The 22891-nt window shown below is 49.1% G+C and overlaps 3 protein-coding genes across 5 annotated transcripts in view; 2 read left to right on the top strand and 1 right to left on the bottom strand.

Annotated features, from left to right (window-relative positions):
• COMMD7 (COMM domain containing 7) overlaps positions 1-5422 on the bottom strand; it is a 31573-nt gene extending 26151 nt beyond the window's left edge. Inside the window, exons 1-3 of one of the 3 annotated variants that reach the window (XM_075012223.1) lie at positions 5286-5422; positions 3175-3228; positions 2971-3073 (exon numbers count right to left, since the gene is read on the bottom strand). In XM_075012223.1, coding sequence (XP_074868324.1) covers positions 2971-3073; positions 3175-3228; positions 5286-5315 — 187 coding nt within the window. In that variant the 5' untranslated portion in view covers positions 5316-5422. The remainder of the gene's footprint in view (positions 1-2970; positions 3074-3174; positions 3229-5285) is intronic. The other 2 variants (XM_075012226.1, XM_075012225.1) reach the window with 2 other exon arrangements.
• The window catches only part of DNMT3B (DNA methyltransferase 3 beta), a 94394-nt gene continuing 76540 nt past the window's right edge, over positions 5038-22891 (top strand). The window contains exons 1-2 of the mRNA XM_075012217.1: positions 5038-5259; positions 11737-11982. The gene's annotated coding sequence lies outside the window, so the exon portion shown is untranslated. The remainder of the gene's footprint in view (positions 5260-11736; positions 11983-22891) is intronic.
• Positions 20323-22098, top strand: LOC142022377 (uncharacterized). The gene is made up of 2 exons (XM_075012142.1): positions 20323-20914; positions 21410-22098. Exons 1-2 carry the CDS (start codon positions 20323-20325, stop codon positions 22096-22098), a joined length of 1281 nt encoding a protein of 426 aa, XP_074868243.1.

The following is a 22891-nucleotide window of genomic DNA, read 5'->3' as shown; positions in this document are numbered from 1 at the left end:
AGATTTCCAGAAAGCCTTTGACACGGTCCCACACCAAAGGCTTTTATGTAAATTAGGTGGTCATGGGATAGGAGGAAAGATCCTTTCATGGATCGGGAATTGGTTAAAAGACAGAAAACAAAGGGTGGGAATAAATGGTAAATTTTCACAATGGAGGAGGGTAACTAGTGGTGTTCCCCAGGGGTCAGTCCTGGGACCGATCCTGTTCAACTTGTTCATCAATGATCTAGAAAATGAGGTAAGCAGTGAGGTGGCCAAGTTTGCAGATGACACCAAGTTGTTCAGGACAGTCAAAACCAAAAGGGATTGTGAAGAACTACAAAAAGATCTCAGCAAACTGAGTGATTGGGCAGCAAAATGGCAAATGACATTTAATGTGGGTAAGTGTAAGGTAATGCATGTTGGAAAAAATAACCCAAATTACACGTACTACATGATGGGGTCAAATTTAGCTACGACAGATCAGGAAAGGGATCTTGGAGTTATAGTGGATAGTTCTCTGAAGACATCCACACAGTGTGCAGCGGCAGTTAGTAAGGCAAATAGGATGTTAGGAATTATTAAAAAAGGGATCGATAATAAGACAAAAGATATCATACTTCCCCTATATAAAACTATGGTACGCCCACATCTCGAGTACTGCGTGCAGATGTGGTCTCCTCACCTCAAAAAAGATATACTGGCATTAGAAAAGGTTCAGAAAAGGGCAACTAAGATGATTAGGGGCTTGGAACGGGTCCCATATGGGGAGAGGCTAGAGAGACTGGGACTTTTCAGTTTGGAAAAGAGGCGATTGAGGGGCGATATGATAGAGGTATATAAAATCATGAATGGTGTGGAGAAAGTGAATATAGAAAAATTATTTACCTTTTCCCATAATACAAGAACTAGGGGACACCAAATGAAATTGATGGGTAGTAGGTTCAAAACTAATAAAAGGAAATTTTTCTTCACACAGCGCACAGTCAACCTGTGGAACTCCTTGCCCGAGGAGGCTGTGAAGGCCAGGACTCTATTAGGGTTTAAAAAAGAGCTTGATAAATTTTTGCAGGTTAGGTCCATAAATGGCTATTAGCCAGGGATAAAGTATGGTGCCCCTAGCCTTCAGAACAAGGGCAAGAGATGGATGGCAGGAGATAAATCACTTGATCATTGTCTTCTGTTCTCCTTCTCTGGGGCACCTGGCATTGGCCACCGTCGGCAGATGGGATGCTGGGCTGGATGGACCTTTGGTCTGACCCAGTATGGCCATTCTTATGTTCTTATGTAGTACTTTGCTAGCGGCATAAGGGAAAATGGCCTGAAGCTACAAAAAAGAAAATTTAGGTTAAGAAAATGTTAAATGAAAATTTGCACTTAAGTATCATGAGTTGGGAACTATAGAAAAATCTGAGACTGACAGATAATAATGGAGTAATGGATCAAGAGGCTAAAGACCCAAGGGAATTGGCTGAAGCACAGCCACCGCAGATTGCTGAGAGTATGGTGATATGAACAGGTTGAACCTCTAGTTCATGGCCTGGCAGGATTTTAGCCAGCCAGCTATCCATTTACCATAGGTGTGGCCAAGTTTCCAGTGGTTCCATAAAGTTTGTTTCTCTCAATGTTCTGTGCTGTTATTTGGCTGTCATTTACCCCCAAATGTCTTCTAAGAGCCCAGTAAGCAGTGGAAGTGTTGGTAATACTGCTAGATAATACTGACCTTCCATGGTTCAGCAAGTTCTCTTGTTTGGCACTGGCCAGGTTCTGAGGGTGCCAGACTAGAAAGGTTCAACCTGTAGCAGCATTGCTGTTGGGAGTAATCTTGTCAAATAAAGTGGTCAGACTGAATGACTCAGTCCTTTTGTGGCTCCATTATGGCTATGTCTACACTAGCCAAAAACTTCGAAATGGCCATGCAAATGGCCATTTCGAAGTTTACTAATGAAGCGCTGCAATACATATTCAGTGCCTCATTAGCATGCGGGCAGCCGTGGCACTTCAAAATTGACGCAGCTTGGCGCTGCACGGCTCATCCAGATGGGGCTCCTTTTCGAAAGGACCCCAGCTACTTCGAAGTCCCCTTATTCCTATGAGCAGATGGGAATTAGGGGACTTCAAAGAAGGTGGGTCCTTTCGAAAAGGAGCCCCGTCTGGACAAGCCGCGCAGCTGCGAGCCGCGTCAATTTCGAAGTGCCGCGGCCGCCCGCGTGCTAATGAGGCGCTGAATATGTATTTCAGCGCTTCATTAGTAAACTTTGAAATGGCCATTTGCATGGCAATTTCGAAGTTTTGGCTAGTGTAGACACGACCTATATGTGATAAACGTACAACTGTTTTGGTGAGCTAATCTACAGATAAGTGTTTCTCTAAAAAAAGGCTACAAAGATATAAGTCGCCTTAATGCAAATTCTGAATTGTTCTAACTTTCATTGTCCTCTAGTGAGGCCTCAATTTGCTCAGTCCTTTCTGTTTCATGAAGCTCATCTTCCTGCTGGGAAGTACAAAGTGGCACCATGTAGATGGCAATCACTACCATGATTTTGTCTAAAGATAAAACTGTAGTAGTTTCACCAAAGGTAAAAAAAATTTATAGATGCAAGTTACACAGCTGTAATCAAGTGTTAAACCAACAGACGTGTCTGCATGAACGATGTGTGTGGATTCAACTAAAACATGTTAAAAATATTTTAGTTAAACCAGTGGAATTTTTGTATAGACATGACTTGAGAGAGACGACAACCCAATGAACTGAACATGGCTACTTCAACAGGCAGAGGGATTTCTAAAGTACGTTTGAAAATTTCAGTTTTATTTCTTGATTACTGCTTACTTAGCACCAAAAACTCTCATCCTGCAAGCTGACTGGCAAAAGTGAAGACAAAGAAGCTCTATAGGGATTAGTGTACAGGCACAAACACAGACAACAGTTGTTCTCTCAGGTTCAGGGCAGCAGCAACATTCACACACAACCATTTCTAGGCTACTCACCATTGGGTATCAAGAGGATACTTTTGACAATATTTTTCAGAGGACCCAGGCTGATTTCATTCATGGAGGCAAATTCAGAGAGCTGAGTCAGAAACCTTTCTACCTGCAGTCAGTGAAGAACAGAAACAAAGCCTTATCTCTGTGCTCTCCTTATTTGACTGCTGCAGTGAACCCCCTCTCCACATTGTGCTGCAAAAGCCTTACCTCTTTGGGTTCTGTTAAAAAGCGGAAGACTACATCAGTCAGTGCTGAGAATTGCTGTGAAGGAATAAGATAGTGTCACTAAGCCAGGGACTGGCATAGTACATTTCTCACTCACCTCTTCCAAATTTTCCCCACTAAGCTTTAGAAGAGGCACATCTACTGTTCTGTGTTAACATCCTTAGCAAGTGCCGCATTATGGGCCCAGCTTAATTTCACCACTATACAGTTTAGCTCATATCACTTCCTTGGCCACCTCCCTCCAAGGACAGAGAGGAAATGACACTTTACTCACATGGTTTTAGAATACTCTGTCTTCAAGAATATTTGCACAGCTAGTAACTGTCATTGTAAAGAACTTTGCATGGTGCTGAGCTGAGATAAGGGGACTAGAGCACATGATTCATGAGGACAGACAGAGGGATTTGGGTTTATTTAGTCTAAGAAGAGAAAAGAGTGAATTTGATAGCAGCCTTCAACTACCTAAAGGGACCTTCCAAAGATAATGGAGCTAGGCTGATCTCAGTGGTAGCAGAAGACAGAACAAGAAGCAATGATCTCAAGTGGGAGATGTTGGATGAAAGGAAAAACTATTTCACCAGGAAGGTGGTGAAGCCCTGGAACAGATACTTAGGGAGGTGATGGAGTTTCCATCAATAAAGGTTTTTAAGGTGGGGCTTGACAAAGCCCTCTCTAGGATGATTTAATCAGAGCTTGTCCTTCTTTGGGCAGGGGCTTGGATTAAGTAACTTCCAGAAATCTCTTCCAACCCTAACCTTCCTGTGCTATCTCACAAAATCGTAGACTACAACCCTCACATTTAGCAGACAGGAACACAGTGGGGAAAGGGATGTGCACCTGGATTCTACTGTAGTAAATAACATCCCTTACCTAAAACAAAAAAAGCAGTCCTATAACACTTTAAAGACTAACAAAATAATGTATTAGGTGATGAGCTTTTGTGGTCTGTGCCAGGAAAGCTCATCGCCTAATACATTATTTTGTTGTCTTTAAAGTGCTACAGGACAGCTTTTTTTTTTTTTTTTGTGAAGATACAGCCTAACACGGCTACCTCTCCGTGGCTATCCATTACGTCAGTATGCTGTACCCTGTAGCTGGCATCTGCAAGAGATGCAGCAAGGACTGTCACTCTCGCGTGGGTCTTCATAGTCACAATAGACGCTGTAACTGAAGTCCTCAATTGAAACGTTACAGGGCGCGATCCATAGTCTATGCAGACCGAAGGATGCCTACTACTACTACTACTGTAGCTGGCAAAAAAGACAGGTTTGTCTCTGTTACAAAACGTTATCACCGTTGGATGGCAGATGACCCACCGCTGCTGCCAGGGCATTGTGAGGAAGGCAGGCTAAATTAATCACGCAAAACAAAGCCGCATAAATGTAGCATTTTAAAGACCAACAAAATGATTTATTCGGCGATGAGCTTCTGTGACCTGAAAAAGTGGGTCTGTGCCACGAAAGCTTCATCGCCGAACAAGTCGTTTTGGTGGTCTTTGAAGTGCGACACGTGCGCGGCTTTGTTTTGCCGGCGCGCAGACTAACAGGGCCACCTCCCGGGTACTAAACGAACCGCGGCGAGCGGCTGCGCTTCCGAGTGGGAGCAGCGGGGCCCACACCCGCAGTCCCCATGGAGGCAGCCGGGCGGTCCCCGAACAGCCGTGCGACGAGAGCCGCAGCGGAGAGGCGGCTGCCGGGTGGGCCTCGGCGGGCTCTGGCTGAGCCCCGGCTATCACGGTGGGGAGCCGACGCGGGTACACGTAGCCCGCGGCCGGGCCGGCGAAGGGGCGCCAGCAGCGAGGGAAAGTCCCCGGCTGTGTCCGTGCACCTGCGGGGGGCAGGCCCAGCGCCTGCGCAGGCCGGGGGACAGAGCTGGGAGCCCCCTCCCCAGCACCGCCCTGTCTCCGGCGGGGCCGAGCGCGCAGGCGGCAGGAAACGCTGCTCCGCCCCGGCCGTGCCTGTTCCCAGCGCTCCAGGGCGAGGCGGGTCTCCGCGGGCCCTCGCCGGGGCCCAGCGCCGCCCGTGCTGCTCCCCGCCCCGCCAGCCGCTCGGCCTCTCACGGGCTCCGGTAGGCCCCAGCCCGCGGCCCCGCACCTCGGCGCGCAGCTGGTTCAGGTTCTGCATGGCGCCGCTCCCCGCCTCCGGGCCGCGCGGCCCCGTCTCCCGTCGGCCCGGGCGCGCCGCGCGCCGCCCGCCTCAGCCCGAGCGTGGGCGGCCGCCCTCTCCGCGCGCTGGGCACCGCCCCGCCCCGCCCCGCGCCTCCCGGGCTGCCGGGGAGCCGGCTCCGCTCCCCCGCGCCCCTCGCCTCGTGCTGCGCCCCCTGCGCTGCCAGATCGGTGCCCCCTCACCTGGCCCCCGCACAATGTGCCACTTCCCCTGAGGCGGCGCCCAGCCTTGCACCTCCTCACCAGGGCACCCCACGCCACGCTACCGTAAGCTGTGTCATGGGGGCCTCCCACACCAGACCTCTCAGTCCACCTCAGGCTCTGCCACCGCACACTGACGCACTGCATGCCCTGCTGATCACCTGCTTGGGCGCCCCATGCCCTGCGCCCCATGCACCTGGGCACTTGCCTCTCTCACCTGGGCACCCAGTTAAGTAGCATTATGCCCTCTTCCACCTTTTGTACCCCATTGCCTGCTCCACCACGCAGCTGAGCACCCAGTGTTTCACTTCAAGCACATTTGGTACCAGGGTAACCAAAACGCTGTACTCCAACTCAGCTGGCACCTCAGTTATCTGCCTTTTTCTCACCGGGGCATCCAAAACTTCCCTCCAGATACATACGTCTGTTACCAGAGCACAAACCAGGCTACTCCTGCTCTCTGCAAGTGCACGTTTACATGAACATTTGACGCTTGGTGCCAAGGATCAGGGTGATCAAACTTTTTAAGTCAGGCCCTACTTTTTGTCCCTGCAATTAGCAGGGCCAACCCCTGCACAACCTGTGTAATGTAATTCAAACCAATGGAAATTTGGGGAAAAAAAAAACCCTTTCAGCATGCGTAAGAAAATATGTAGAATGAAAAACTTCCTTAATCATTATATATATGTGAATATGCATACATAAAAACAGTAACATATTTCAACGTTGTTAATAGGATGGATGAACCTGAGACCCAGAAGATGATCATGCTGCACCCTCCTTATGAAAAAACAAGAAGTCCTGTGGCTTCTTATAGACTAACAGATTTTTTGGAGCGTAAGTTTTTGTGGGTAAAGACCCACTTCATCAGATGCATCTAACAAAGCAGGCCTTTGCCCACGAAAACTTATGCTCCAAAATATCTGTTAGTCCATAAGGTGCCACAGAACTTCTTGTTTTTTGTGGATACAGACTAGCACGGCTACCCCTCTGATACTTGCCTCCTTACGAAATTTCTCAGCTCTCAAGGGGGCCTGACCCCACTTTGCACACCTCGGCCATGAATAATGAGAATGGCAATACTGACTCGGACCCAAGGTCTATCTAGCCCAGTATCTTGTCTCCTGAGAGTGGCTATTGCCAGGATCCCTACAGCAGGGGTGTCCAAGAGAAATTTAACTGATTGCCACAGCCCCCATCCCTCCCACAGCCAAGCGTGCCTCTTCCTTCCTGTGAGATTACTCACTTGGAGCCACGTGAGCTGCCTGTGGCTGAAGCTGCACTGCGCGAGCCGCCCCATACTGAAGCCACACTGCACTGGCTGCCCCATGCAATATTCAAGATTTGGGTGTACCATGGATTGATATAGACACAGTGGCTGTGTCTACACTAGCCCCCTCTTTTTGGTGGGCGCATGGTAATGAGGGATATCACCAGATGCTAATGAGGTGCTTCAATGAATATGAAGTGCCTCATTAGCATAATGGTGGGTGCATGTGATTCGAAAGTGCCACTTTAGAGACACACACCATCGATGTAGACGGTAGCCTTTTGAAAGGACCCCTCCAATTTCAAAAGCCCCTTGTTCCCATTTGGTTTTGGGAAGTGACTGTGGCTCCCTCCTTTTCATAAGCCCATATATTTAAACCCTCCTCTGGAACCCCCAACTCATGCATCTGACGAAGCAGGTCTTTGCCCACAAAAGCTTATGCTCCAAAATATGTTAGTCTGTAGGTGCCACAGGACTTCTTGTTGTTTTTGAAGATACAGACTAACTCGGCTACCCCTCTGATATATGCCTTTTGTAGTTCTTCATAGCCTTTCTCAGACTTAACTGTCTTGAATAGTTTTGTATCATCTGCAGATTTTGCCCCCTCACTGCTTACCCCATTTTCCAGATCATTATGAATATGTTGAATAGGACTGGTCCCAGCACAGACCCTTCAGGGACACCTCTCCATATACCTGTCTCCATTCTGAAAACTGACCATTTATGATTATCCTTTTATTCCTATCTTTTAACCAGTTTCCAATTCATGTAAGGATCTTCCTTCTTTTCCCATGACTGCTTACTTAAGAGTCTTTGGTGAGGGACTTTCTGGAAATCTAGGCACACTGTATCCACTGCATTCATTACCTTTCTCCAAATGCTTGTTGACTCCTTTAAAGACTTCCAGTACATTGTTAAGGCATGATTTCCCTTTACAAATCCATGTAGACTCTTCTCCAGCAAACTCCTTAGATCTGACGCCTAAATAGCTCAGTTTTGGGAATCTCCCTCACATCCTTAGCTGTGAAGACAGATGCAAAGAATTAATTTAATTTCTCCACAAAGGCCTTATTATCCATAAGTCCTCCTTTTGCATCTTGTTTGTCCAGAGCAGGGGTCTGCAACCAAAATAACAAAAACAGCCATTTATTCAGATTCAGTTACAGAATCAATCCTTCAAGAACCACAATGCACGTGAATACAAGACAGTCCTTAATAAATAACATCAAATTGTGCTTTTCATTACCCATATTTTAAGAACAGCATACACACAATGATTTGTATGAGTTAGAAAGTTGTTACCTCATCTCTAGGCTTTACCTGCCTCAGCTCCCAAATCCACCCCTATCCCCAGGCTTTACCCCCTCATACCACAAACCTGCCCCCATTCCCAGGTTTAATCCCTTTGAGCCCAAACCTTCCTTTCCACCCCCAGACTTAACCCTCTGAGCCCCAACCTTCCCCTGCAACCCCTGGCTTAACCGCCCTGAGCTCCAACCTTCCCTCTGCCCACGGGCTTAACTTGCCTCAGCTCATGCTGTTCTGCTACAGCCACAGTCACCACCTCCCCCTACTGCTCCCCTCTGTCTCCTCCTTCTCAGCCTGGTTGCGCAGCTCCAGCAGGGGCAGGCTCGGCCGCCGCTCCCCCCAGCTCTCCTGCCATCTTAGACTTCTGCCCACATCGGGTGACTCTGCCCAGCCAGGTTTCTCTTCTGGGCTCCCTGCCACGGCTGACTGCTGAGCAGCTCCGGCTGCCACCACTTGAACAAAAATCTAAATTCAGTTGCTTCAACAGTGGGCAACTGAATTTAGATTTTTGTTTCAGTGGCAGTGGAAGCCTCCAGAACCACAAGTGGAGTCAGCAGCGGCAGCACTTGGAACCACAAGTGGCTTCTTAAAGAGCCTCATGCGGCACTGGAGCCATAGGTTGCTGACCCCTGGTCCATAGGAGCCGCTGGTTGTTTAGCAGTCTTCCTGCTTCTGATGAACTCTTTTTATTATAGTGGCTAGCTAGTCATCAAATTATCTTTTGGCCTTCCTAATTATATTTTCATACTTCATATACCAGAGTTTATGCTCCTTTCTATTTCCCTCTCTAGGGTTTAACTTCCACCTTTTAAATAATGCCTTTTTGTCTCTCGCAGCTTTTTTTATGCTGTTATTTAGCCATGGTGGCACTTTTTGGTTCTCTTTTTATGTTTTTTAATTTGGGTAACGTTTAAGCTGAGCCGCTATTATGGTGTCTTTTAAAATTCTCCCTGCAGTTTGCTGAGACTTTGCTTTTGGCATTGTACTTTTTAATTTCTGCTTAACGAAGCTCGTTTCCACACTACTGCGGAAGATCGCATGTGTGAAACAGCTCCTCACAAGCGGTGAGGATTAAGGAAGGTCAACGGGAGAAATGCTTCCATCAACCTTCTTCCGTGAGGACAGCCCAAGCTAGCAGTTGGCATAGCTAAAAATGCTTTTCAGCGATTGGCTACTATGTTTAGGACAGACATAGCTTAACTTCCTTGGTTTTGTGTCATCCTCCTTTCTGAAATTAAATGCTAGAGTTTTGGGCTGTTTTGACGTTTTTCCTGCCAGAAGGATATTAAATCTATATTATATTCACTATTACCATGGAGTCCAGCTATATTCACCTCTTGGACCAGATCTTGCATTCCACTTAGGACTAAATCAAGAATTGCCTCTCCTTTCATGATTCATGCATCTGATGAAGCAGGTCTTTGCCCACGAAAACTTATGCTTCAAAAGATCTGTCAGTCTGTAAGGTGCTACAGGACTTCTTGTTTTTGAAGATACAGACTAACTTGGCTACCTCTCTGATACTCGTCTCCTTTCATGGTTTCCAAGAGTAGCTGCTCCAAGAAGCAGTCAGTTAAGGTTTCAAAACGCTTTATATCTGCAATCTGTCCCGGGGTGATGTGTACCCAGTCAATGTGGGGATAGTTGAAATTCCTCATTGTTATTAAGTTTTTTATTTGAATAGCCTCTCTCATCTCCCTTTGCAGTTCACAGTCCTGTACAAGTGGCTGGCAATATATCCTTACTGCTATATACTTGTCATTAGACCATGGAAATACTATTTATAGAGATTCTATAATGCAGTTTGCTTCACATAAGATTTTTACTTCATTTGATTCTAGGCTTTCTTTCACATTTAGTTCTACTCTCTCACCAGCATGACCTGATTTGCCCTTCTGATGTATTTTGTGCCCTGGTATTACTGTGTCCCATTGATTATCCTCATTTCACCAAGTTTCTGTGGAGCCTACTACAGGTTTAACCTCTGTGGTCTGATCTTCTGTAGTACAGCACCCTCTGTGATCTGCCATCTCTGTGGGTGCTCCCAGGCTGAAGCACTCAGGGGAGAAGCTGGGCCCCATACCCTGCAACTCCTCCTCCACCCTCTCAGAGCCTCTGGAGTGCAGCAGTGCTCAGGGAGGGCTAGCTGGGAGGAGCAGGAACAAGGGACACAGGGGAAGAGGCAGGGAGGCTGCAGAGCCCTGCAGCTGTGGGACAGGAATGCAGCCTTGCTGCTGGTGGGAGTGAAGGGCTGGAAGTGCACCTTGGCTATCACAGGGCTTCTCTCCCATGGAGCTGTTCTTCCTTGAGATCTTCATCTTTCTCAGCAATAGAGGGACTGTCAGACTGAGGGTGGGGTTGTTCTACTGTGTTCTAGAAAGTCTCATCTGTATGCCTTTGTAACCCTGAGCTCCTCCAACTCAGCCACTCCGTCTCCAAAATCCAAACATGTATCTGAGGCCCATAAGCTGCTTGCTCTGAATGCACATAAATGCCACCTGCCACTAGGACAGGTAACCATATATGCTTGTGTGCAATAAATGGAATAGCCCATACTCCATTGCTGGACTTCTGCCTGCATTATCTTTATACTTACAAAGCTCGCTCCTTTTGTTGTTTTATTTGTATTGGGAGGTCTTTTTTGGCTTAAGTTCACAGAATGTTAATTTTTTTGTTTTGATAGAATGTTAAGTGTATCTGTGGCCCCCTCCCAATGCCCTCACAAAACTCTCTGTTAGCCTCTCCTCATCTCTAGCCTCTCCTTTTTTAAAGCCCTGATCTTCCTGAGTAGCACTGCCCCCTGGTAAAAGCAGTGCATGGGATCAAAGGCTGTGAAGAGGCTCTTTTATTTTAGCACTGCAAGGCTGAGCACACACACAGTTAGCACATGTCCCACAAACAGACCTCAAGGTATATTTCAATCAGGGATCAAGCACACCACAAACCCAAACAGAATCATAGAAAACTGGGATTGGAAGAGACCTCAGGAGATCCTCCAGTCCAGCCTCCTGCTCAAATCAGGATCAACCCCAACTAAATCATTTCAGCCAGAGCTTTGTCAAGCTGGGACTTTAAAACCTCTAAGGAGGGAGATTCCACCACCTCTCTAAGCAAACGCCACCCTCACAGTGAAGTAGTTTTTCCTAGTATCCAACTTAGATTTCCCCCACTGCAACCCAAGACCATTGCTCCTAGTTCTGTCATCTGCCACCACTGAGAACAGCCTGATTCCTTGATCTTTAGAACCCCACGTCACATAGCTGAAGAATCCCATGCACTGCTGCAGGCTGGGGCACAGTGTTCCTTGCAGCAGTGCTTGGGATTCCTCCATCCTGAGTGCAGGACTCTACATTTCTCCCTGTTGAACCTCATCAGATTTCTTTTGGCCCAGTCCTCCAATTTGTGTTGGTCTCTCTAGATGACGGGTCAGCAACCTGTGGCTCCAGAGCTGCATGGAGCTTTTGGGAGCCACTTGCGGCTCTGAGAGCTGCTGCCACTGACTCCTGTTGCGGCTCTGGAGGCTGCTGCTGCTTAAACAAAAATCTAAATTCACATGCCCACTGTTGAGCCAATTGAACTGAATTTTTTTTTTCTGTTAAAGCAGTGGGAGCCGGAGCCTCTCAGCAGTCGGCTGTGGCGGGAGCCCGGAAGAGAAAGGTGGCTGGGCAGAGAGCCACCCCACATGGGCAGAAGTCTAAGCCCACAGGAGAGCTGCGGGAAGGATGCCCAAGCCTGCCCCTGCTGGAGCCATGCAAGTGCACTGAGAAGGAGGAGGAGAAGGCGGCGGGGAGCAGTGCGGGGAGATGGCAGCTGCAACGGCAGCTTCTGCAGAACTGCACATGCAGAGGTGAGTTAAACCTGTGGGCATGAAGGGGAGGTTGGGACTCAGAGGGGTTAAGCACGGGGGTGGGAGGGAAGGTTGGGGCTCAGAAGGGTTAAGCCTGCAGTCGGGGGAGGGGTTTTGGGGTTCAGGGGGAATCCTGGGGATGGGGGGGCAAAGCCTGGGGCAGGGGGCAGGTTTAGGGGCTGAGGCAGGTAAAACCAGAGATGGGGGTAACTTAACTTTCTAACTGGTACAAATCATTGTGTGTGCACTGTTATTAAAATAGGAGTGATAAAAAGCATGATTTGGTGTTATTTAATAAGGACTGTCTCGTATTCACATGCACTGAGGCTCTTGAAGGATTGATTCTGTAACTTGAATTTGAAAAAATGGCTGTTCTCACTATTTTGTTTGCAGACCCCTGCTCTAGACCCTATCCCTACTCCCCAATGTGTCTATCCTCCCCTCTGCCTCCTGTGATACGATGGGGTTTCTGGGAACAACTAGAGAAATCAATCCAGGGTACTTTTGCTTAAAATCAAGGCTACTTACAGCCCCAGGCTGGAATTTCCTTCTCACTAACACAAATCAAACCAGCCTCAACAGCACCTTTGCCAGCAGCCCCCTGGCCAGCCAGAAGCCACACAAGCAAACCCACAGACTTCTTAGCCGCTCTACTAGCCCAGACCAACAACCCCAAACTCAGATGAGCAGTTATTAAACCTGTTTCACCAACTCCACATAGATTCTTCTGGACCCCAAAGAGTCCAGCCCCAGACCCTGGTCAACATGTTGTTGGATCTTACCCAAACAACACACTAACCAGTTCTTTAGATTTAATATCTAAAGATTTATTTTAAAAAAAAAAGAACATGGATAGAGAGAAGAACTGTTAAAGCAATGCTTTACATGCATCAATTACAGTTGGTGATGCAGCCAGCGGTGTTCTATGCTGATTCTTGAAAGTCTTTGTAAGCATCCTCTTGGGAGATGGGCCCCCTGTCCAGACACTCTCAACTCATGAGGACTGAAGAACAAAGAGGCTCCCTGCCCGGGCTCATCTTACTTTTATGCAGAGGGAAAATTCCGTTCTTCTGCTATAGGTCGTGGCTTACCATGGGTGGGTGGGTCATGTGCTGCGTTGCCATTTGATGCAGCCCCCAGAGGAAAATCCCACCTTTATGAAATGTGTATTGGCTGTCTGGGCCTCTGCTCAGTTTATTGTCCTGGCTGGGGTGGAAACCCACCTCCTATTGTGAACCTCAGCACTGAAACATTCTAATACACCTGCAGAGCTAACAGCTATAGCTTTACATACAAACATGGTGCAGACATATAAGTAGTCTGTATAGATTCAGGGTAGCCGTGTCTACACGTGCACGCTACTTCGAAGTAGCGGCACTAACTTCGAAATAGCGCCCGTCACGGCTACACACGCCGGGCGCTATTTCGAAGTTAACTTCGACGTTAGGCAGCGAGACGTCGAAGTCGCTAACCCCATGAGGGGATAGGAATAGCGCCCTACTTCGACGTTCAACGTCGAAGTAGGGACCGTGTAGTCGTTGCGCATCCCGCAACTTCGAAATAGCGGGGTCCGCCGTGGCGACCATCAGCTGAGGGGTTGAGAGACGCTCTCTCTCGAGCCCCTGCGGGGCTCTATGGTCACCGTGGGCAGCAGCCCTTAGCCCAGGGCTTCTGGCTGCTGCTGCGGCAGCTGGGGATCCATGCTGCAGGCACAGGGTCTGCAACCAGTTGTCAGCTCTGTGTATTTTGTGTTGTTTAGTGCAACTGTGTCTGGGAGGGGCCCTTTAAGGGAGCGGCTTGCTGTTGAGTCCGCCCTGTGACCCTGTCTGCAGCTGTGCCTGGCACCCTTATTTCGATGTGTGCTACTTTGGCATGTAGACGTTCCCTCGCAGCGCCTATTTCGATGTGGTGCCGTGCAACGTCGAAGTTGAACATCGACGTTGCCAGCCCTGGAGGACGTGTAGACGTTATTCATCGATGCTGCTACATCGAAATAAGCTATTTCGATGTAGGCTTCACGTGTAGATGGAGCCGGTATGATCAGCTTTCATTAGGTACCTCACACAGCCCTCTTGGTACAATATTCGATGCCAACAGATACAGTGGACACATAAAATGGCTTCCATATCCATATAAAATCCTGTCACGTCACACCCCCATGTTAGTGTTGTCTGCAAACTTGGTGAGGGTACAAACCAACCCATCATCCAGATAATTAATGAGGATGTTGAAAAAATTGATTAACATTGTAGATGTTATTTCTGTTCTGATCTATCTTCGGTTTCCAGACATTGGATAATGTAATCCCTCTTTCTGTTAGAGGGAACAGCCCATCACTAAATGTTGGTTTCCCACATTCATACTTGCAGATTGTAATCAAGTTAGTCACCCCTTAGACGTCTCTTCAGGGGTGTTGCCGGGAGTGGGGCATGAGGGGTCAAGTGTTCCCAAACTCTGTGTTTGGGAGGGGCTGGCCAGCAGCTGTCAGGAGGATTAGTGGGGGGTCCTGGTGCGTGCAGCGGGTGTCCAGCCCCCTGCACTCCCCAGCAGTAGCAGAAGCACAGCAAGGCAGCCCCAGTTTGCTCTACTCTCCTGTTGTGTTGCTGTGGGGGGAGAGGGTGTGTCCTGGGGAGCAAAGCAAGCTGGAGCCGCCTTGCTCCACTTCTGCTGCTTCTGGTGAGTGGTGGGGAGGGAACCCACTGCCGGTGCCGTACCCTGCTAGCTCTGCAAGTCCTCCAGGCCACCTTGGCTGAGGGAAGAAGCAGGGCAAGGATGGAGCAAGGGCTGGAAAGAGAGGGGGAGAGGGCAGTGCAAGGGTGGGGAGGAGTGGGGCTGGGGCGGAGTGAGGTTGTTCTGCCCCTTCCCTGTGCTGAGGGGCTCACATAGCCAGTGGCCCTCAGGTCCTCCCTTACCCACTGCCTCTGCTTCTCTTGGGTAAGATGAGAATAGTGAGTTCCTTGAGTATGTCCTTATAGGCACATGGTTTCTAATCCATTGTCCAGCCTCATAACTCTTCTGACCCTTCCTCACTTTATGAACATGTTTCTTGAATTGTGGGCGCTAGAAATGGACACAGTGATGGCACCAGTGCTAAATACTGAGGTAAAATAGCCTCTCTACATCTGCTTAAGATCCCCAGGCCACCTCTGGGCACAGTTATTACACAGGGAGCTCATGTTCCGCTTATTACCCACCTGGACCCCCAAATCTTTTTCAGAGTCATTGCTTCCCAGGATAGTGTTCTCTGTCCTATAAGAAAATGTGTTGCCAGATGAGGAATTTGCCAGACCACAGGAAGTTGATATTGTCTATCAGTATTACCAATACCTCCACTGCTTATGGGGCTCTTTGAATACATTTAGGGATAAATTACAGCTAAAGTACAACACAGAACACTGAAAGCCAGGACTGGTCATTGTAAACAAACTTTATGGGACCATGGGAAACTTGTCCACACCCATGATAAGTGGTTGTCCAGCTAACTAAAAACATGCTGGATTACAGATTTTGCCAGACGAGAGAGTGCCAGACTAGAGTCAGAGGGATATCCATGTGTTAGATGCATCTGACAAGGTGGGTCTTTGCCCACTAAAGCTTATGCTTCAACAAATCTGTTAGTCTGTAAGGTGCCATAGGACTTCTTGTTGTTTTTGCTGGACTAGAGAGGTTCAACCTGTATTAAAATCCATATTCTTTGCCTGTGCCCTGTTTATCAAGTAATCCCAATTGCCCTGAATCAGCAATCCATCTTCTGCATTAATTACCACTTCCACATTTTTTGTGTTATCTGCAAACTTTAACAGTGATGATTTTGTGTTTTCTACCAGGTCATTGATAAAAATTGAACATATCATCAGGCTAGCCCACCTCCAGGCTCCCTGTTCCTATGTGTTCTTCTCTCTCTAGAGGCATAGGTCAATGGAACAAGAACAAACACAGGATCTGCTGTGTCTTCTTGGCACTTTGCTCAAACTCTAGGATCACAACAGACTTTAGTATCACTGACTACTGTGTGCCACAAGCTCAACCATCCTGTGTATTTTGCTCTGGATGGAAATTACTCAGGTCCTGCACATCCTTATACTGATATAAGTGACGTTGCTCGGGGTGATGTCAGGGCTCTGTCCCCACTCTGGCACTCCAAGTGCAGAAAGTGGAGGCCCACCAAAAATTTAAAACACCTTGTCTATACACAGGCTTTACTTTAGAACTTCCCCAGGTCACAGGTCCACTGGACCCTGGAGTGTATGCTGCCACCATCCAGGTAAAACAACAACCCCCTTAACCCAGGAAGGCACACACCTGGGAATATCTTCCCATGGGGGTATGCCCAAGCTCTTAACCCTCCCTCTGGAGCGAGCTTAGAACAAAGAACTGTAATTTAGTAAACAAGAAGTCCTGTGGCACCTTATAGACTAACAGATATTTTGGAGCATCAGCTTTTGTGGGCAAAGACCTGCTTTGTCAGATGCATGAGTGGGGATTCCAGGGATGGGTTGGAAAGTTACCACTGTTCCAATATTTCTCATGCAGAAAACAGATTCCCTGGAAAACTGAGTGTTCAAGAAGAGTTCAAATCAAAATATGTGCTCATAACATCCTTTTTGGCAATCAGGAGGAAATTCGTCAATTACAGTTTATAGCATACTGGCTTCTTTGAATGGAGGCCTATGACAGAAGTACATGGTGCTGTATTAGCATTTCATAAAGTACTGTTCCAACCACTCTTTGAAGACAGAAAGTCAAGGAGAAAAGAGTATATGTTGTCCAATTAATGCAATAAATTGGAGCATTTTACATAGGAGGAGAGATTGACATCTTGTGGGATTGTGGTGTGTGGAGCTCTGTGGCTGAAAAGAGATGTTGAATAGTGATAGAGAGGAAGCTGTGTTAGTCTATACACTGTCAAAACAAAAAGCAGTCAAGTAGCACTTTAAAGACTAGCAAAATAGTTTGTTAGGTGAGCTTTCGTGGGACAGACCCACGTGGGTCTGTCCCACGAAAGCTTACCTAATAAACTATTTTGCTAGTCTTTAAAGTCCTACTTGACTGCTTTTTGTTTTGAAAAGAGATGGTGTCACTTGGTTTTCTTCCAATGTAGAAGACTCTCTTAAGTCTTGTAGCCCTGCTGCATCTCTTACAGCTCTAAAACTCCCTGTTGCTTCAGGGGTGCAAGGAAGCTCAAGCTCATCATGTTGAAAGATAGTGTCTGTAGTCAGTCATCAGATGTGAGGACAAGTGCATATCCTGGGCCATTGTCATGCAGAATTGTCACTGATTGACTCATCAGGGTAGTAGATATCACTAGCATTTGTTGTGCTGCAGATAAGCCCCTTATAATATGTAACCATAAATATTGCCCATCAAACAGCAAGAGGAGATAGCAGGCGAAAAGGAAACAAGAAAGCATAAAAACATGATTTGCTTCAAAATGAGTTGTAACTGTATCTTGTGTCCTGTAGGATAAGCATCTCCTGTTTGAAAATAAATTTCTCATCTTCAGTTTTATTTAAATTAATAAGTGTATTCTTGGCCAGTAGTTGGAGTTTGAACTCATCCTGTGAAAAATCCTTATTCCATTTGTGGCAACCTGTAAATGCCATACCTCAATGCTTTGCACTTAGAGAGTATTTTCAATCTAAGGGTGGCAAAGCACCTTCCAAACATTTGTGAAGAGAACTTCACAACATGTCTGTAAAATAGGGGATTGTGGTTCCCATATTCTGGATGGGAAAAGAGAGGCAGAAACAGATTAATAAATACCTACCCTGGCTTTATTAATAAACAAAAGTGATTTTATTATGTATAAAAAGTAGGATTTAAGTAGTCATAAGGGACAGCTCACACACCATTGTAGATTACTAAATAGCATAAAAGAGAACATGGACGCTAAGCTTAATGCACTACAGGAACTAGTTACGTGTTCTAATAGTCTTTGCAAACTAGACATCCTTCCAGCCTGGGCCCAGTTCCTTCCCCCAGTTCAGTCCTAATTGTTTCCTGTAGTCATCCTGGGTAAGGTAGCCAGGGAGAACTGATGACCTGGATTAACTCACTGCCCTACAATAGGTTTTACAAACGGCAGGACTCCTTTGTGTTCAGTCTAAACCCACCGCGTCCATTACGGTTCCTGCTTGCCACATAAGACAAATAGGAGACTGCTTTGTGGCAAATGGGGCTGTTGGAGTGAAGGGCCAGGCCCAGAGCCGGAGTCCCTTCTGCAGGGCTCCAGCTGAAGCACCCGGCCAGGGCTGGAACTCCTACATTTGCTCACTTGCTGGTAATGGGGGATGCAGGGCAGAGGGGTGAGAGGCCTAAACAGGGGTTTGGAGGGTGCGGAAGTCAGGGCATGGGGATGGGGGCGGGACCAGTCTGTCCAGCTGCCCAAGCACTAGAATTGGATAGGGACTATAGCTGCCCAGCCCTTTGAGCACCAGGATTGGAGCCTGGATGTGCTGTGGCCGTCACCACAGGGTGCTGGCAAACATCCAGAGTCCCATCCCTATCCAGCCAGTCTATTATCCGCGTGCTGTGCCTGGACACGCTGGCTTTCCTTCTCCTCTGGGAAAGAGGGAGAGCCGGGCATATAAAATTCATAACATCCACAAGTATTTACCAGGGCTACTGGTGCAAATTAAGCAAGCACGTCTGCACACAGCTGTCGAGGTGCTAGCCACCTGCCAACAGAGCAGTAGAATTTACTTCTGGAAATGTGGCAAATGTGAATGTGGTTTGTGAATATTGGTACAACTTTTAGCATGACTTTAATGCACAAACCTGGTCTCCGCTTTGAAAACTCTGGTATTTGCCTATGGTGGCATGGGCAGTAAGGCCTCTGGCTCCAGACTCCACACATCCACAGGAAGGTTAAGTTCTATTGTCTCTTGCTAATGGGCCATCAGGGCCCTGAAGTGTAAATAGTGGGAGTGACACAATGTAGTGAATCTGTGTAACCCACACAGCTACCAGGTGTGGTTCACTGTCCCATGTAATTTGTTAGTCTTTAAAGTGCTACATTTCTGCTGCTTTGTTTTGCTGGAGTACAGGCTAACAGGGCTATCTCTCTAGTGATAGAAAGAAAAAAGCAGCCCAGTAGCACTTTAAAGACTAACAAAATAATTTATTAGGTGATGACCTTTTCTGGGACAGACCCACTTCTTCAGACCGTAGCCAGACCAGACCAGACTCAGTATTTAAAATATTATCAAGGTGAGCAAATCAGAGTAGAGGAGCAGAAGGGGTGGGGGAGACAAGAGTTAGATAAAGCCAAGTATGCCTGAGAGCTTTATCTTGGCTTAGTCTAATTCTTGAGTCCCCTCGCACACTTCTGCTCCTCTACTCTCCTTTTTGTTAACCTTGGTAATATTTTTCTGATTTGTCAACCTTGATTACTATTTTTGGTTCCCTGTACCTTAAATATTGAGTCTGTTCTGGTAGGGCTATAGTCTGCAGAAGTGGGTCTGTCCCATGAAAGCTCATCACCTAATAAATTATTTTGTTAGTCTTTAAAGTGCTACTGCACTGCTTTTTTGATAGTATATAGACTCGCACGGCTATCTCTCTGTTACTAGAGAGAAAAAGCAGTCAAGTAGCACAAGCACTTGACTGCTTTTTGTTTTGATAGCGTATAGACTAGCACGGCTTCCTCTTTGTTACGAGAAAGAATGAGTCTTCTCCACAGCCTGATCTGAGAAGTAGCTGACTTTTAGCTCAACCAATGTACACTAGAGCTTCATGCACTAACTTCCAGAGGCCCCGTGAGGGGTAATAGTTGCAATTACAGATACACACATCAATATTTCTTGTTTGATCTACAAAAATGATACCTGCATGCCAATGGGAAATTCATGTACTGTAGATTACAAACTTTCCAATGATATCTTGCATAAAGCATATTCCAGTTATCTCATATTCATAAGCATATTCCCATAGGCTGGTCTACACGGGCACCTTCTGTCGACAGAAGAAGCCATTCGTCTACAAAACGTGCGGAGCATCTACACGGTTAAAGCGCTCTGTCGAGAGCTTGTCAACAAAACTCGGCTGTTCAGCCAGCAGGGTTATCCCTCTGCCTCAGGAGGGATAATAATTCTGTCAACAAAATTGCTGTGTAGACACTCGGGGCCCATTCTGTTGATGGAACAAGCCCTCCACGGCGCTGGCCAGCTGGTGCCAAGATGCACCCTTTCCCCAGAGGCAGAGGCACAACTCTATTGTCCCTGCCTCTGGCTGTGTTTAAAGGGGCCTGCAGCCCCAGGAAGGGAGCAGGAGGCGTGGCTACAGGGCTGCTGCAGGAGGCTGCAGGCACACCCTGGCAGCCACTCACTGTGAACAGAAATCATGTCTCAGGCAGGAGACTGTCCCAGGCTCTCCCAGAGCTCAGAGGAGGGATCCCAGGCCTCAGGAAGGGGCGGCAGGAGGCGGGCCCCCTCCTGGTCTGCCCTTGAGATCAAAGACCTGCTGGCCCTCTGGGCTGAAGAGGCGGTGGTCCTGGACCCCACCGCTAAACGCTACAACGCCCCGGGCTACGCACGGATGGCCAAAGCCCTAGCGGAGCGCAGCCACCCGGCCCGTACCCTCACGCAGGTGCGGGCGAAGGTGAAAGAGCTCCGCCAGGGGTACGTGCGGGCCCGGGATGTGCAGCGGCGGCTGGGGCCAGGGTCTGCCACATGCCCATATTACAGGGAGCTGGACCACTTCCTTGGGGGCAAGGACGGGGACCGCAGCTCCTCCCCCATGGACTCTGGGGAGCATCCCCCCGCTGTGGAGTATGCCTCCCCAGAGCCCAGCAGCTTGCCGGAGCCACCCCAGCAGGACCACTCGTCGGATCCCAAGTCGAGCCAGGGCACGCTGGTCATTGCCCCAGACTCCACCACCCCCCGCGCCACCAGCTCCACACGGGCATCCCCGGACCTGTTCTCGGGTCCATTCAGTGAGTACCCCAGGCAATACATCCCTCTGGGTTTGGGGGAGGGGGTGGTCAGCCACTCGAGGGCTCACCACTCACACGCACGGCCACTGTAGTGTGTGCCAGCTGCAGAGCGGGCAACTACTGGGCTGCTGCCAGCCTGAAGGGGCTCCCTGTGACATCCCAGGTCACTGGAGGGTGGGCAGGCCACCTTCGCCAGGGTCACTGCATGGTGGTGCATGCTGTATGCATGTGGCAGGGCTCCAGGGAGGCTCTGGCAGCGCAGGGCCTACCTCCACCCATTGCACCCGGGGCTCAGGGAAGTGCAGTCAGGCCCTTCCCCTGACAGCACAGGCACGCTGTGCCGCAGGGCCCACCTTGCAAAGGCACAGACATGCACACTGTGGACAGCTCTATGCCTCAGCCCGGGGGCAGGGGCTGTGACCGACAGGGGCAGTGAGTGGGGCCTGAGGGTTGTGCTGCAAGAAGGCCTCACCCTCTCTCCATTTCTCCCCACAGCTGCAGTGTCCGAGGGCCGGCACAGCCCTGCCGGGCACCCAGGCAGCCCCAAGGACGAGGCAGAAGCAGGGGAAGAGCGACCAGTGCCCCCGAGGGATGGCAGCCAGCTGGCCCCAGCGCATCCACGCGTCCGGAGGAGCCGTTGGCAGCTGGATGAGGACACTCTCTGGGCCTACACTGCTACCCTCCAAAGGCAGAAAGAACTAACTGAGGAGCGGATGTGCTGGGAGGATGAGCGGCACCGGGACCGCTTGCGGGGGTCAGAGCAGTGGCTGGCCCGGGTTAATCGACTCCTAGATATCACAGAGGCCTGGGTGGCCCGGCCTGCCCCACCTGTAGGATCTTCTGCCCTCATCCCCTTGGCAGGTGGGGCTCCCCCTCCTGCCCCTGCTCCCCCAGACCTCATGCTGCACGTTATGGCACATGCCTTGCAGTGGGCAATGGAGACGGTGGGAATCCATCTCCTCCAGGGGCTCACCAGCTCTGCTTGTTCACCCACTGAGCCAGAAGTTACGGCAGCCCCCTCAGCCCTCTACATCGCTGTGGTCCCAGCTCCAACTCTGTCCTATGGTGCAGGCCGCCCAGGGGGTGCAAGGGGCTCATGTGGCCACTGTAGGTCACGGCCCTCTACCCCTGCTACTGACTGGTCCCCATCCCCCAGTTCAGGTGCCCCCAATTCCCCTAGTTAAGATGACCCCCACTTCCCCATTTCAGGTATCCCCCCTCTCCCAGTTTAGGTGCCCCTCCATTTCTAGTTACAAGGGCACCTGTATATATATAAAACTGTTGTATTTTTATTGTAATTTTGTTATATAATGGTTTATTTGTTTCTCAAACCCCTTAGGGGTTGTGTCCCTCCTGAGGGGATGGTGGGGGACTGCTGCAGGACTGGGGCGGAGCAGGATGGTGATCCCCATCTCTGGGGTTCCCTGTGGACGGTCGTTGGGGACCACGGGCAAACCTGCAGGGCCTCCTGAATGCGCACCCCGTCCGTGTGCACCTGCCGTTTGGGGACCGCCCTGGGCTGTTCATAGTGGCCCCCTTCCTCCAGCGCCCACCACTGGAAGAACTCCTCCTCTTTCCTCTCCACCAAATTGTGGAGTGAACAACATGCAGCCACAACTGTGGGGACGATCTCCTTCCCCTGACCCCCATGTCTAGCCGTATGAGGAAGCATCGGAACCTAACTTTCAAGGGGCTGAAAGCCAGCTCGATGGGGTTCCTTGCATGGGTGAGGGGGTACTAAAGATCTTGTGTGTGCAGCCCAGGTGGCTGGTGTAGGGCCTCCCCTGCAATGCAGAGAGGCATCCGTGTGTCCCCCACAGCCACCTTCCGGTGGGGGACACAGATGCCTTCGTCTGTTCTGCCAAACAGGCTCGAATTGCGGAGCACACGCATGTCATGCATGTGGCCCGACCACCTGACACAGATGTCGAGAAACCTGTCTCGATGGTCCCCGAGGGCCTGCAGGACCACAGAGTA

This window comes from Carettochelys insculpta, chromosome 17 (assembly GCF_033958435.1).
Source record: "Carettochelys insculpta isolate YL-2023 chromosome 17, ASM3395843v1, whole genome shotgun sequence".
Taxonomy (NCBI): domain Eukaryota; kingdom Metazoa; phylum Chordata; order Testudines; family Carettochelyidae; genus Carettochelys; species Carettochelys insculpta.
This window is presented reverse-complemented; position numbering and strand designations above follow the sequence as displayed.